General features: G+C 47.5%; 1 protein-coding gene across 1 annotated transcript; it reads right to left on the bottom strand.

Annotated features, from left to right (window-relative positions):
- Positions 1-8,365: 8,365 nt before the first annotated feature.
- LOC311196051 (2-epi-5-epi-valiolone synthase-like) lies at positions 8,366-14,925 on the bottom strand (the record flags this gene model as incomplete). Its single annotated transcript, XM_084269546.1, has 5 exons — positions 8,366-8,466; positions 9,113-9,365; positions 10,037-10,270; positions 11,409-12,042; positions 14,756-14,925. 5 exons carry the CDS (start codon positions 14,923-14,925, stop codon positions 8,366-8,368), a joined length of 1,392 nt encoding a protein of 463 aa, XP_084125672.1.
- Positions 14,926-15,843: the final 918 nt, after the last annotated feature.

Raw genomic sequence — 15,843 nt, 5'->3', positions numbered from 1 at the left:
GGGAGATGCGAGTCTCTTTCTCAGAGTGCCGTTTAGTTTTACTCTGAGCTGATTTGGGTTTTCCTTTTGGATCATGGCTCGAGTTTTTCCTCTTTAGACTTTTTTTTGATGATGTTGTTTTGTTTTCTAACACACCTTGATGGCTTTGCCAACAGTGAACCGAGCAGGAACGCTCTGTAGTTGGAATACACATAAAAAAATCGCTGACTGTTTTATCAGCTGGGCACATTATGTTGTACATATCTAATTAGCTTTATTATTATTTTTTATTTTTAAATTGCATTGTACAGTTTATTTTGATTTGCATGGATTCCTTAGTTATTATCCTCAAGGTTTTTTTTTTTTGTTTGAAATATATTTGTATTTCATTTGTAAGATTTTTTGCCTCTTAATATTGCAACGATTTTTTGACATTTTTAAAACTCATTGGAGGTTTTCTGCGTTCTTTGTAAACACTTGAAAGGAAGCTTTTATGCAGGGTTCTGTGTTTTAAGAGAGATTTTGAGAATATTTTGTATATTACAGTCTCACTTTGGAAATGTTTTTAAACCACATTTAAGGTAGAGTACAAATTTAGATTAGGTAATGAAACAATTCTGTAGAGAAAACTGAACTTACATATTTATTTTTAGTGATACAGAAGAGAAGTAGTAATATGCTTGGAAACATAACTATGTAGTTAATATACCCGTTATAGTAATTTGTGTTTTATTTCAGCACTGGGGCTGACATAAGGAGAAAAAAAGAAAAAAACCAACAAAAAAAAAAGAGTAAATTACTGTATCTGCAAAATAACTGTTACTTGATAACGACGTCATTAATTTTTAACATGCAACAATGTTGTAAAAGTAGTTCGGTGCATTATCTACTCAAAGTGTAGTCCTATGCAATAACGGTAGTTATACTTGTATTATATCGAGCCTAGGTGTTTGGCAGAGGTGATGTGTGGTGTTACGAGCTGGGCGGGTGGAAGGGATTTCTCACTCACAGGCGGCAGGCAGGCAAGCGCATCTCGTTCGGAATGAAGTGCCTTAAACTCTTAGTTGTAGTCTTCCTCGACTAGCACTGACTGAAGTGTGGCATGGGAGAGAGCTGTGTGTAGGGTGATGTCTTTGTAGGACGCTGAAGTGGAGCATGGTGCCTACGCGTAGGAAACAAGAGCTTCCCCGTTCTCCTTTGTGCTACACTGGAAATTGCACGTGGGGCGAGCGGAACGGGTAGTGGCTGGAGCTGTGGGTTTGGAGGGGTTTGTAAGGAACCCTCGGTCACTGCAGTTGGTGTTCAGGTATCAAATGTGAATTGGGTGGCGATGGGAAGGAGAGGTGGTGGCGGCGGCAGTTCCCACTGAGCTTTCACCCGCACGTGTCCCTGTGGAAGGGCACCCTGCGCAGTGCCGGTGGCGAGGGGCTCGCTGGGGTGGCAGCTTGCGGTCACGGGACTCTGGGGTCTGCGTTGGGGTTGCTCTTTCTGTGGCTGTCGCTGGCTGTTTCCACTGGAGCAGCGAGCGATGTGTTGGTGGTGATGCAGCCGCTGGGTTGTGGCGCTTTGTTCATTGTATTTCTTGAAGGAGGAGTTGGAGTTAGATTTTGATGATGCCTCTCTCTCCCCCACCCCCCTCCCCATTTCACACACCCCCCCCCCCATCCCAGACAGCTTTTGGGGATGTGTCTTTCCTAGGGTAGCGATGCTTTGGCCCAGGGCAGGACCCGGGAGCCTGCAGGATGACGCTGCAGCCATCATCATCCTCTGGCAGGGAAGGTGCTCGCTGGGCAGCTGTGCCAGAGTTAGCTCCGTTAGCGTGCAGGCACGGGCTGCTGGCACTGCTGTTTAGGAGTGGTGAGAGGTAAAGAAAATCAGGGCTGTGAAGTGCTGGTAGCTGTAACACAGGGTTGCGTTACCCTTCCCCGTTAGATCGGGACAGCTCTGCAGCGCTGTGCGAAACCGGGGTGCACACGCTTGGTGTGGTAACTGAAAACCACTGAATATATTGAATAAGGCTTCTGGTTTGATGCCCGTGCTGGGCATTGGGGAATTGGAGTCTAGACTGTGGTATATAAATCTGTTTTGAGCGTACGTGAAACACTGATGCTCGCTGATAGCCGTGAACTTCTCATTTTTGCTACGTGCTGTGTGGAGGTGAGTTAGGAGTCAAGGAAGACCTTTACATCAAGAGCTGGATTTCTTGATAAAAGTGGCCCCAGCAGCCGTGAGGTGTGTTCCCTGTACGTTGTGTTGCTCTGGGGTGACACGGGACTGGGCTGTGCCCTGCTCACTCTTCACCCTGTGTTTCCTTGGGCCGCAGCCCCTCCTTGGACTCCACCTGCTCCTGTGAGGTGACGCTGCGGTGGGGCAGGCTCTAGGAGATGTGGCTCTCTAGGCCAGGGCTGACTGGAGATGCCTCTGCCCGGTTGCACAGGGTGGGACGTGTGACTGTGACGTTTTACAGGGGATCAGTGGCAGAGAGTGGAGATGGCAATTAAAGGCCAGGTTTGGCAGGAACTAGGTGGAGTGAGGTGGACTGAAATTGTGGCCCAGTCTGATGATGGCATTTTGGGGTGGCTTCCCTGAGTGGTTGGACAGGGTACCTACCAGTTCCCGCTTTGCCAGAGCCATGCAGGAACGTGCAGAGTACCGTGAAGTTCTTCCTCACTGCTTTTGGCCTACGAAGCAATATTTAACTCTTAGAACCTGTAAAAGCAAAAAGAAGGTACATGAGGAAAGCACAAAGCACAAAATAATGCACTTACATTTATGTTGTTTGACATAAAATGCACTGGGGGGGGAAGCTGATGTTGATAATAGTATAAATACCTATATTTCTTGAAAAAGTGACATTAATTACTGCCTCTTGCTATGATGCTTGGTACTGTAATGTTGATATTCATCTGCTGTTGACTGCAGCAATAATTTGTGTATGGTCCATAGCACTGTAAATTATGGATCAATATTAATGTATCCAATGAAATAATTTGAACTGTTGTTCTTGATAGATGGATTAAAGCATTTGGTTTTTCACATATGTCTGTGTAAGCCACTCGTTTTCCATGCAAGTGAATATTGTTTTTCCATGCATTCCGAGTCCCAGCAGTGCTCCCATGATGTGACTTGGTGGCAGAGATGTCCCTGCTCCTGGGCTGCTCCCAGTCAGTTGCCCTGAGCTTGTCGGGTTGTTCGTATTGCAGCAGCACCAGGGGGAGAGAGCTACAGATCAGACCCACTTTGCAGATGCACACCCAAGCAGCCAGAGCCGAAGTGGACAGTCCAGCGTAAGGAGCAGAACAGGTAGACATGGAAAAACATCTGCTCATCTCCCCCCGGTCACTCCTCTGAAGCTTCCACTCACAATGCACAAAGAGCTGCTCTGGGATTGTGCTGGTTAGGAACCAGCTGGGCTCTTCCTTTGTCTTCCCATCTTTGTTGATCTCTCTGTTGCTTTCATCCCTTCTGGTCTTGCTCTCTGGCAGGCTGTTGCTCATACTGTCCTTGCCGTCTGTGGATGTCACTGCAGTGGTGGTGGTGCTGGTGGTATCTCCTGGGGGTTTGAGACCTGAATACAAGCAATATGAGTTTTGAACTTGGCCTGGAGTCTCGATGATCTGATGTCTATTTGAAATAGAAAATGCCTTCATTCAGTTGTATTTAAAAGCAAGTAGCTGTCCTGCATCGTGCAATTTAAAAATCAACCAAACAAAAACGCTGGGTGAAACCACCCAACTGTGCTCAGGTGCAGCAGAAAAGCCCTGCTCCCTCTTTGTGGGACATAGACAAGTTCAAAGCTGAGAGTTTCCAGGAGGTTGTGTAGTGCTGTTCCTGCAGCGATCCAGCACAGTGTTCAGATATGGCAGCATCGTACTGTAGCAGGAAATCTATTTGCCAGCAGCCTAGGGTATCACTTCTAATCTGAGGTGTTGGATGTGTTGTGCCTCTCCTTCCAGTGGCTGGTTGTGCCAGCACCGTGTGTTGGGAGCGAGTTTCTTGCTGTCAGTGGGAACAGCTTCAGGTTTCATCTGGGTTGGAGAACCCAGGAAGAAAACCTGTGGTGGGGTAATGGCTGGAAGCAGTCGCTGGGGGTGTGGCAGCAGGTCTGCTTACAGGCCTTTTAGTTCCTTTTATTGCAAGCTGGGAAAATTCCGCACAGGATAAGGAAATGGATATTAAAAATAAGGCTGCCAGTGCCTGGTTGGGTCTGGATTGCTGGAAAAGCCCCATGGTCGGGATGTGGGATGTGGTGGCACAGCAGGGGCCCCGCTCCCACCATTGTGCTTTCCTTCCCAGGAGAGGCATGGGAGCTCGGCAGCTCCTGATGCTGGGAAGGTGACAGGGATGGCTTGAACAAGTGCCCCTGACCTATGAAAATCAGTAAGGCTTCACGTGCTGCTGGCTTGCAGGTGAAATGCACACGTGCTGACCATCACTGTTGCCTTTGCCTGGGATCTGAAGTCCAGCCCTACTTGAAACCGCTCCAATCTTAACCAACTTCTTGGCACCAGCGTTCTCTGGATGCACTCTGGGCTCTTCATGGGGTTCAGTAGATGGGGCACATGGCCCCCGGGTCTCCGCTCTCCTGTGTCCAGCTGTCTCCAGAGCTCCCCATTCCTGATGGCTTTCCGCTTTGCCTCTGGTGGCAGTGAGTCAGATGTTCGTTTAAAAAGCAGGGAACAGCACACTCTTGTGGGATCTCACCCTTTCCAGCCGGCTGGGAAGCTGTAACGAAGGCTTGCTTCCCTCAGTGGGCAGGGACCCTGCTGCAGTGAGGAGTTCAGCTGCATCCCAGCGCTGGCGAGGCGAAGGCGGCATCACCCCACGGCACCGTGCTGGATCTTGCCCAGCACCAGCCAGCCAACCTGTCCCACTCTGAGGCAAGTCATGGCTTAGTGCTGTCACTGGCGAGTCCTCCTGTCCCAGGCAGTGTGTAACTTGTGTGAGCAATAACTGCTCCAGACAGACACGCACAGACCTTGGGGCTGGGCAGGGAGTGGGACAGTTGCTGCTACATTCAGCACTGTTTGGCTGCTTTAAATGCTTTTAGTCAACATCTTTGAAACACCTGGCCTGATTCTCATTTTATATGGGGTACGTTGCATGCTGCTAGTGACTGGACGTGAGTGATAACTGCTTAGATACTCCTTTATTACAAGCTATTGGAGCTCATAATCTTTCTTGGGGTTTTTTTTTCCCTCCCTCCTGCTGAAAAGCAGTTGATAGAGAAGATTGCTGCAAAATAAATTACTTCAGAGCATGTAAATAATATAAAATAATTTCTTGTTCTCTGACCACTAAAGTAATTTCGTTCAAACAAGCTGATGAAGAACTTGCACTGCTGAGAGCCCAGCAGGGTCCCGTACGGCTTTCTACTTCTCTCTTTGGAGTAGCACGTCATTGAAGGTAATAAGAAAATAAGCAAAGATTTTTTTTAGATCTAATGATAATAGCTCCATTTGAAAAAAAAGCAGGAATTAAAGCTGGATAAATGAAAAGAATTAAATTCACGCTAGACATTTAAAAAAAAAAAGCAGCACTGCAAACAATGAGGTGTATTTTAAAAAGTCACTGTTTTATTAATAATACTTTCCACCTCCTTCCCTTGATCTTTCGATGACAAGCCTGGCAGAGGCACTCTTGATCAGACACTGAAGCAATTTAGCTGCTGTCATATGCCTCTCTTGATATACACGTATTAGTCACACAGACGTTTTATGTTCTTTAGCATATTTTAGTATATAATTAAAAATGTGGCTGTCTGCTACTAAGCAACCAAGCATGTCAGGGGTTGATTGTATTCTGTCACCCACAGCAGAAGGGAGGGTGAAAAATAATAATCATGTGTTCACTTTTCAGTCTTAATTGTGTTCCAGCTCCTTTGATATGTTGTTACACACACACACACCGGCTCCCGAAGACAGAGGCAAAGCCAACGTGTAGGAACGGCTGGCAGGTGACCTGCCACCACGTCGCTGTCACCAGTAGCACATCAGTCCCAGATGTTGGGCTTTTAATTGATGTGTGAGGTTCTGGGTCTCTTCTGGGTCCAGGGTGGTTGGACCCTGCTAACGTGTTGCTTGTTGTCCCGTGGGACTGGGGTGCTGAATGCCTCTGGTCTCTCCCTGGATATTTAAAATGAACAACTTCAGGCTGCTGTTTGCCTTGTACCTCTTTCAGGTAGGTAAAGGACAGTAGGATTCCTGCACTGAGGGACACTGACTTCAGGGCAGCTGATAATCCTGTGCTTTGTTTCTAGATTCTCTGATGTGAAAAATGTCCCATCCAGCTCCTGTAGCAGAGGAAAACTGCTTGTGAGTATATCCAGGTGATCACCCTAAACTCTGGGAGAGGAGCACCAAAGCTACAGGTCTCCCGTCCTGCATCATCCCTGAAAGATGAGTGTCAGCAGATGGGGCAGGCACAACCCCCCAGCCCTTCCAGAGACTGTCATCTCTTTGTCCCTCAGCACTGCTCTCCTGCCTTGGGGTTCTCATGCTCCTAAAACGTCCAGATCTTCCCCTACTCTCATGTTGCAGTGCCCCTTTCTGTTCTAGTGAAAGGCTGCTGGTGCAGGTGTCTTTCCTGGAGCAGGAGTGCTGCTTCCCCTGCTTGGAAGCTGCAGTGAGGAACCAGCTGAAGGAACCTGCGTTTGACAGTCTGGAAAAAAGAGGAAATGTCCTTGATATCCTCAGCCACGGGCTGGATTGACTCAGGGCATTAGGGGACTATTTCTGTGGGAAGATGTGGCTCCAAGGATGGAGACATCTGCTTGGTGAGGTGGTACCTCTGTGCAAAACTGCCCTGAAGCTAGAGACACATGGCTCTGGAGAAGGGCCAGGGAAGCCTCTTTGTGCACTTCTGGGCACACCTCTGGGATCAAGAGGAAGAGGGATTTATTAAGCCAACTACATTCCTCACTCCTCCAGTGTCTGTCTGTCTCTCGAGCATGTGTAAACGTACAGACATGCACTGGGTACAGCAACAGAATGGTTGTTTTACAAGTTTTCCAGGTTTAATGGCTTTTATTACTTCAGCAAAACAGAAGCCAGCAGATCAGCAGGAAGTGGTATGACATAAGGGAGAAAAAGTAATATAACAACACCGTAAACAATTCAACAGCTGTTTGTTGACTGTGATTCCTTTGATTCGATCTCTGGGGAAAGGGTTGACATTGCCTTTCCGTTTTTCACAGTCAGCATCCGATAGATAACCTGCTCTGTGTCTGCCAGGATCCTGAGATGTGACGCTGAGGCCGCTTGAAGGTGACAAATTCTCTTGGTGTCCCTAAATTTCTCTTGGTTTTCCCCAACAGCCCTTATCTACTTGGAAAGTACCACAACGGGGAAGGAGCCCTCTCCAGCCAGGTATGAGGAGGCTCTTGGCTGATGTTTGGGAGGTCCTGTGACACAGCCTGGAGTTCAGCTTTTGTTCATGGCAATGATGGTGCGAATCAAACCGTGGTTGTCACACCGGTGGCTTGCAGGGGTTCTGCAGTAAAACCACTGCTATAACATCTTGGCAGCAAGATCAGTCTTGTCAGCATGTCCTTGGTATCTGAGTCCCAGGACATAGGACTACCATGCTGTCAAGATACACCTCCTGTTGTGCTTCACAGCAGTGGTAGCGAGTGTGTCATCCCCTCACACTGGGAGCAAAGGCTGGCAGCCAAGTTCCTTATTTTGCTAGCTTGAGAAAACAAGAACGGCTCAGAATGTGAAAACCAGTGAAGGAGATATCCCACCTCAAAGATTTTACATTGCACAGAGACGTGGTGTGGTGCCATCAAGATGCTCCACTTCTTCTACATGCTCTATGAGTCAGATACACCTACTGGCTTAAGGGATCCAGCAGCAAGCAGCAGTGGGACAGCACTGTGCCAGGCCAAGGCAGCCCCCAGGTCCAATTCACCAAATCACAGAATCACAGATTGGTCTGGGTTGGAAGGGACCCCAAGGACCTGAGAGTTCCAACCCCCCAACCACCAACCTCCAGGCATGATCTAGACAAGGTTGCCCAGGACCCCAACCAACCTGGCCTGGAACACCTCCAGGGACAGGGCATCAATGAAAGGATAAATGTCAGTCGCTCCCTGCCAAAGGAGACAGCTTGCTCTGCACTACACTAAGGCACTTGGTGGTTTCAGTTTGGTGTGATCAAGTCTTGAGCCCTACGTGGGTCTAATGAATCTCCTCTCAAGAAGAGCAATCGAAAGAGGTAAGTCAGGCCAGAGGCCAGTGTTATTCTTGTTCCAAGAGCTCTGGGGTGTTCGTAGTTTCATGGGTGGTTCTGTGTTTATCTTGTTTTAAATTCAGTCCTGCCCACTAACTAATGATGTTGAACAACTCCACGTGTGGGGCAGGACGTCAGCTCCAGTTTGCAGCTCTCAGAGAGCCGCTGGCTCTTCTTCCAGCACCGTCCTGCAGTCCCTGACCCACAGCTTGTACGCTCTTTCCAGGGTCTCTTCACTAGTGTCGTTGAATATCTCTGTAAAACAAGACTTGTGGTTACTTGGACACCCAGAGAAGCTCTTCCCACTCGTACACTAACTCACTACTGGTAGAGTAGCTCCTCCAAACAGTTGATGTGTGTTTTCTTGTGAGTGTACTGAGCTTCATGGCAACAGTCTGGGTAGAGACTGATGCACGAGGCCACAACCTGGTCCCATGGGTTGCCTCTGTTAGGGGTTGGGTTTTGTTTTGTGGTGTTTGGGGTTTTTAAATCTTATAAGGAAGACTGTTTCCTCCCAGATGCTGCACAGGTTTTCATTTTCAAGTATCAGCTCTAGACACAATAATACATGAACTCCCTCTTGCCAAGGGTAACTTGACACACGTTTAACATGCATAACAAAGGAGTTGTTTTTCCTCATGACACTGTTGGCCTGCAGACTCTTTGGTTAAGTGAGTTGATGGGTTGTAATGCAGTTCATTAGACCACAGTCCTTAGCTGAGTTCTGGTGGTTACCCACAAAAGAAGGTGGGCTTATTGATGTGTTAAGGGAAGCACAAGTAAAACCAGAAACATACAACTGTGGGGCATGTTTCCCAGCATCTCAGCATGTCAGGGTACCTGCTGCCCCCCCCTTCAAGTGCCTGCTCCCAGGGGCTGCCCGGAGTGAGTCCCTCGCTACCTGCTACACCGAGGCCGGTGGGAAGAGGCATCCGGGTCTGTCCCCCGCTGTGTTTCAGGCGCTCCATCAGGGCTCTCTTTATGAGGGACCAGCTGCAGCCGCTGTGCCAGACGGGCAGCTCCAGGCCCCTCATGCACTGGATGATCTGCTCCTTCTGCTCGGCGGTGATGAGCCCCCGCGCGTAGGCGACGTATGTCATGAATGCCATGTCGATGTTCACAGCTTCTCCGTGCATCAGTGATGGCAAAACTCTCTGAAACAGAGCAAAGGCGGGTGGGGGGGAGAAGGTTTGAGCTGGCAAAGAATAAATAGGTTTATGTTTATTTCCTAAAAGCACTCCTGAAAGTTGGCGTTTGACTGACAGCAGCAGCAGCACAGACTTGCTGGACTTCAGCATCCCATGATCTATGGGTTGCAAAGGATGATCTGTTTTACACATGATTAACTGCTTGTAAAATCCCTCCTAGGGATCCAGGATCTAATTCTCATTCAAATCACTGATGAAGAGCACCATGGGGTGAAGAGCTTTGCACGCTGTGTAAGGTATAGCCCTGCCCCTCAGACCTTGGTAGCAATTCCTCCTCAGTAATACGGGCCATGGTCTCCAGGCCTTTGCTCCATTATAGCTCATGTTAGTGATTTCTGGTGGCTTCACTGAAATCTGGTCATCCTTGTGCTTTGGTAAATGCCTGGTGAGGAGTGAGGACTGGTCTGTGGTCTGAATAGGAAATTGGGGTGGGTGGGGTGCAGAAAGAGGGCTGGGAAAGGGTTATCCAACAGGACCAGGCTGGGTGCACTGGGTGATCTGAGGTAATGTGCAAATCTGGAGTTGAGCTCAGCTCCTTTTGCACCAAGTTTTCATGCTGCTGACTGAAAAGGTTGGTGTTTTTAAATGGATGTTGCACTATAAAGTCTGTCACTCACCATTTCCAGCTCTGGGCTTATAAGGTGACCAAAATCAACCAGTCTGTCCAGGTCATCCTCCCAGAGGTTGGGAGCCAGCTCTTCCAGCATGGTTTCAATGGCAATTCTGGTAGTCTGCAGTGCAGCGTCCCTGTGGTCAGCAGAGACATCATAGGACTGGAACTTGGTGTCCAGCAGGTATTTCCCATGGCTCTTGAGCAGGTCAAACAGCCCTTTGTGTTTCATGAGTGCCATCTAGGACAAAGAAGAAGCAATTAAAGATGATTATGTGACCCTTGTTTGTGCTGTTGAAAACCTGAGTGTTTCACTAGACTGGACTATGGTATCATGTTATACACTAGCAAAGAAATACCTGTACATTTAGTAAGATGACAGCACCAGCGGGCAAATTCCCCTACTGCTGGGCAGCTTTGACCACGCTGTGAGTTTGCTGCACACTCTAGCAGCCCAGCAGACGGTTTGCAATGAGCTTTGGGTGCTTGTGTGTCTGGCAGGAAACTTGAACCTATCTCATAGTAGCTGTGCCCAAGACAAGGGACTGGATGGTGGCCATCCCTAGGATAACTCTCACCTAATCCCTGGGATTGCACTTTGGGCAAGGGAAGGTGGGAAAGCACTACCATATGAGGAATACAAGGGGTCAGAAGTGGTTTCATTGATATAAATTTATATCTTTTCACCCTCCAACGTGGGGGTTAGCCCACGCCTGCGGTGGGGAACAGTGACCTCTGGGTTTCCTGATGCCTGCCAGAAACTTCCAGATATCCTGGGGAGTTCTCATTGTGTCAGCGCTGAAAAATGCTACTGATGAACTAATTTCTAATAATCTTTAATAACTTGAACTCTGCTTTATTAAAAGTTTTCAGAGCTCTTCAGGCACAAAACCATTTACCATGCACTTCCCAGGTAATTTTAGAATTTGTCTCACAGAAGATTGATTGACCCCACTTGACATCCCCCATGAGGTAGGTGCAAATGATCTGGCAGATTATTAATCCCCGGTATAATGAGCCTCAAATGCTTTGGCAGCAGTTCATTTCAGAGTGCTATGGATCAGCCTCGATGGGAAGATGGTTTCTTCCCTGTTTTTGTAGTGTCTACACATGGCACTGAGGTTTGGAGTTTACTTTGCAGGGTTGGCACTAGGCACTGCATGTAAGGGATATTCTAACAAGTTTGGCAGCTGAATATATATATATTGACCCTATATATATTTTGACCCTATATATATATATATACATAGGGTCAATGAGAGTTCAAAGTTCCCACGCAGCCTTGACAGCCCACCCTTGTTTTTATACAGTGCCATGGATGCTGATGGACATCTCATCCACATTTCAGGGTCGAAAACTGCAGTTGCAAAAGCTCCTACCTTTAAAATCTCCCCGAGGCCGTTGGAGATGTGTCGCCGAGGAATGCTCTGAATGAAGGACCGATCCAGGAAACTGGCTACCGGAGGGGTGTAGCCCCCGAGCTTGTTCTTACACTGCAGGAAATTCACCCCGTTCTTCGCCCCCACGCTGGCATCAACGTAGGAGAGGAGGGTTGTGGGGACCCGAATGTAAGGGGTACGTCTCCTGTAGAGGGATGCAGCCAGCCCGACGATGTCTAGGCAGACGCCTCCTCCGATGGCGATGATGGGCTCGGTTCTCCTGTCGATGCTGAACTTCTGGACTTCTTGCAAGATGTTCAAGACCAGGTCCATGGATTTCGTCTCCTCAGTGGTAGGCAGAGCGAGGATTTTGTGCTGAACGTTGTTCTCTTGGAAGTATTCTCTGACCTTGGAGCCATAAAGTTTGTCAACGACTTCGTCGATGACAATGAAGCGCCTCAGCTTCCTCTTGCTGCTGGTGGCTAGCTCTAGTTGCTGGGGGTCAGTAATGTGACCCCAGAGCAGAGTGGTATTGGAGACATCCAGAATATTGTAGGTTTCTACCACTTTGTAGCAAAAATAGATGGGAGCTTCAATTGTCCAGGAAATCCCCCCTTCGGAGATGTTTTCACCTCTGGCAAGGATCAGAAAACACAGTTTGAAATCATTATATTCCTGTTTTCTACTTGGCATGTCTGAACTGGTATAAGGATGTAGCCAGAGTGTGGGGAACAAAGGGTGTCCTGCCTGAGCACTACAAAAGTGGAGGGCTGCAAGGTTGGGACAGTTCTCCTGGGTGTCAGAGCTCAATTGCTTTGGCACCAGAGAAACCCTCCCATGTCTTTGTGAACAGTCAAGTGGCAGAACTTCTACATGATAAAAAAACACTTTTAAAAATTATAAAAAATATATAATTTTTTAAAAAATTGTAAGAAGAGGAAGAAGGACTGGACCACGGTGTTGAAAACCCCAGTAGAAACCCCCAGGCTGATCATTTCAGCTTCCCAAAAGAGAGTGGGGAAGATTGCCAGAATTTTCCCAGAGTATTTGAATCTCAGAATCACAAGGTGGGAAAAGACCTTTAAGATCATCAAGTCCAACCGTTCCTGTCCTGTGCTAAACCATATCCCTAGAGTACCTTACCTACCCTTTTTTTAAACACATCCAGGGATGGTGACTCAACCCCCTCACTGGGCAGCCTGTTCCAGGCCCTGACAACTCTTTCAGTGAAAAATATTTTCCTAACATCTAATTTGAACCTGACCTGGCACAGCTTTGTGCCAGTTTCCCTTGTCCTATCTCCTGTCACCATTTGTGTCTTATCTCCTCCACCATTTGTGGAGAAAACATCCTCTTCCAGCTGAATCTGTGCAATAAGAGTTGATTTATTCCTGTCTGTCTACACAGAGCCACTGACCTCCCTATGAAATAGTGTCTCTATAACAGTCCAGCTGAAACAGTGGATCTCTCTACCTCGAAACTGGTGTGACAGAAATAGGAACTGTTCCCAGGGAGTGAAAGAAAATAGTTTGAGACTTGGGAAAGATTTCCATGCTGGAGTTTTTAAGGATAAATAAGAGTCTACAAAGCCAGCCTGTGGTATCTATTTAAAACAGTGAAGAACACAGCCCTGCAACCCAGTTATTACTTCCTTGGGGCAGGGGAAGCTGGAAGAAAAGCAAGTGGCTTTTTTAGTTTGTTGGGAATCAAGAAAGCATTAAAAAAAAAAAAAGACAGACAGAAGGAAAGAGCAAAGTGTATTTTATGTAAGACCTCTCCTTGAGCTGCAGTTGGATAAAAAACCCGAAAGTTTCCATGAATCTGTTATGGTTTTTGAATGCGCAGATGGCTCACTGGATAATCAGATTTACGTGCCCAATTTCTTTCCACATGCCTGATTTTTTCTCATAGATCAAAGTAGATGCTTCTTTGCTTTCTTTACCAAATTTTGTCTAAACTTGGCCCTAATATTTTTAGCTATTAAAGAAAAACACTGAAGAGTTTATACCTTTGCGAAAATTTCTTCTGGGCTTTCAAATTGCAGTGATAAAAAACCCATATATTTTAATGTGCCAAATATATATGTTTGTAGCTGTTGTTAAACTGCGCACATGCACATAAACTGTGCATCTCCTCTGGCATGTGACCCTTCTAATAGACAGGATGGGTTTGAACGCTGGTGGAATCAGCTTTGGGTGCTGGATGGCACGACTAGCACCCACTGCAACCCCTCTGCTGTGCAAAAACAGCAGTGAATTTGAAGGTGAACATACACTTGTGGAAGCATATGTCACCCAAGGGATTTTCTGGGTGTGCTCTGGGCCCTGTGTTCATCCTGCTGTTGGCTGAGGTTGAGCAGACTGCAATTTCCAAGGCAGAAGATTTTACGGATTCACAGAATTGTAGGGGTTGGAAGGACCCTCCAGAGCTCAAGTCCAACCCCCTGCCAAAGCAGGGTCCCTAGGACAGATTACATAGGTAGGTGTCCAGACAGGTCTTGAATATCTCCAGAGAAGGAGACTCCACACCCCCCTGGGTCTGTTGAAGTCCTGTCGTACCTACTGCAGCTCTGCCTGAGCAATGCTCCCGTGCAGCCACTGCCACCATCTGACCTGGCTGAGAAGAAGGTTGGACTCATGGCATTAAAACCTGAGTGTGGTAAAAGCTAGAAGACATCTGACAGGCAAAACAGCTGTGTTGAGGAAGACCTGTATGACAAATGGGGCTCCATATGCTTGTGTAAAGGAGAATCCCATAATTGAAGGAGAATTAACTGGAGAGATGTAATACCAGCAATGAGCGGGGTGTATCCCTGGTAGAAATTTGTCTTCTGAAGCAGCATTATGTGACCTCTACAGTTCAAGAGATGCATTATGGTTTATACTCCTGTCAGTGATCTACTGTGTTTATTTTTCCCATCTAGATCTTTCATTTACCTGCAACCACCTCTACAAATGCATCCTTTTCCCATCCCTGCACACACAAAGATACCGGGTACGTACGGGGGGTTAGAAAAGGCCCATGTGCAGCATTCAGAAAGTCCCTGTAGAAGCTTTTCAGGAGTTTAAAGAAACTTCCTACCTACAGAAATTGAGGCAGTTGGTAAAATTCCCTCTGTAACAGACAAGTCATGCCAAGGAGAAGAGCAAATACCTGCTCTGCCATATCACACGGGCTTTGGAGCTCGCTTTTGTAGGGATGCACACACAAAGGTGGGTTTAAGCTGCTATGACACATAAGATGTTTCTTTCCATCTGAGATGCGTCCCACCAGGGAGATCGCACAGTCTGGCTAGCCAAAACCATCCAGCATGGTTGCCAGTGAGCAACATGGGCTCCTATACTTACATTTTTGCTTCGGAGAGAGTTATCTCATCCTGGCTGTCAGAAAGGGCTTCTCCTTTCTTGATCCGGCACCACGTGCTCTTGACTCGCACCAGCTGGAAGTCTGTCTGCTGGGGCTCCTGGGGCATGGCTGCTGGGGATGCTGGAGCAACGGCCTTTTCTGACACCGGCATGCTTCCAGAAGGTAAGATATCCCTCTTAGGAAATCTCCTGTAACTGGGTGCCTTTGAGGTGCCTTTTTAAAGGCTCCAGGTGACCAGGCGTTGGAAAGGGGAGGTCTTGTCTCCACGGGGGAAAGACCAATTATAAAACTAAGATTAGATAATCTGGGATGCACGTTACGAGTGGTGAGAATGTTTGAAGGCACATGCAAATACCAGGATGGGGTTGTGTAATCGGCTAGTTTTGTAATGCTTAAGGAGTACAATAGGAGTGCACACATTCACGTCCTGCGTGATGCCCTACAGCAAAGTTTGAAGTTATGAAAGGCAGTTTGTGTGATTCTCCATGACAATGCTGAGGAACCTCCTTTGCTGCACGGAGCCTCTGATCTGGCTGTGGCTCTACCCTCCTCTTACAGGGTGAGACAGGAGCACAAGGGATGGTATCAATATTGGCTGGTTAATCCTGTTTTGAGGATTTCTGGGATTCTCTTGCATTGAAGAACAGAACGCTTTTTTGTTGTTTTTGTTGTTGGTTGTTGTTGTTATTTTTAGCTTATATGGTGGGTTTTAAAAAAATAATCATAGTTTTTCCCCTGAAGGGCTGTTTGGGGGACAAGCTGAGTTTTGATTCATTTGCCCAGCTGCCTGTGGGACTCTTCGGTGCTGAGGTTTCCCTGCAGTGAAGCTGTCTCAGGATCAGCAGTGTGGTTTGTGGGATCTGAGCTTTGATGATGTTGCCTTTTGGGTCCCATGCTTTCCTGCAGTTGTCACCACTTTGTCTTTTTAAGACCGTGCCAGATTCCTTGCGTAGTTGTGGAGACCCCATCACCCTGTGACCCATCCTGTGGGATGGGGTCAGCCAAAGGGATGGATTCTCCTTCTCTAGGAAGCGATGGCGTGGTGAAGGCAGGCAGGGGGCCTGTGCTG

The sequence above is a fragment of the Gallinula chloropus genome, assembly GCF_964237585.1.
Source record: "Gallinula chloropus genome assembly, chromosome: 12".
NCBI classification, from domain to species: Eukaryota; Metazoa; Chordata; class Aves; order Gruiformes; family Rallidae; genus Gallinula; species Gallinula chloropus.
The sequence above is the reverse complement of the archived record's forward strand: the minus strand, read 5'-3'. Positions and strand labels throughout refer to the sequence as shown.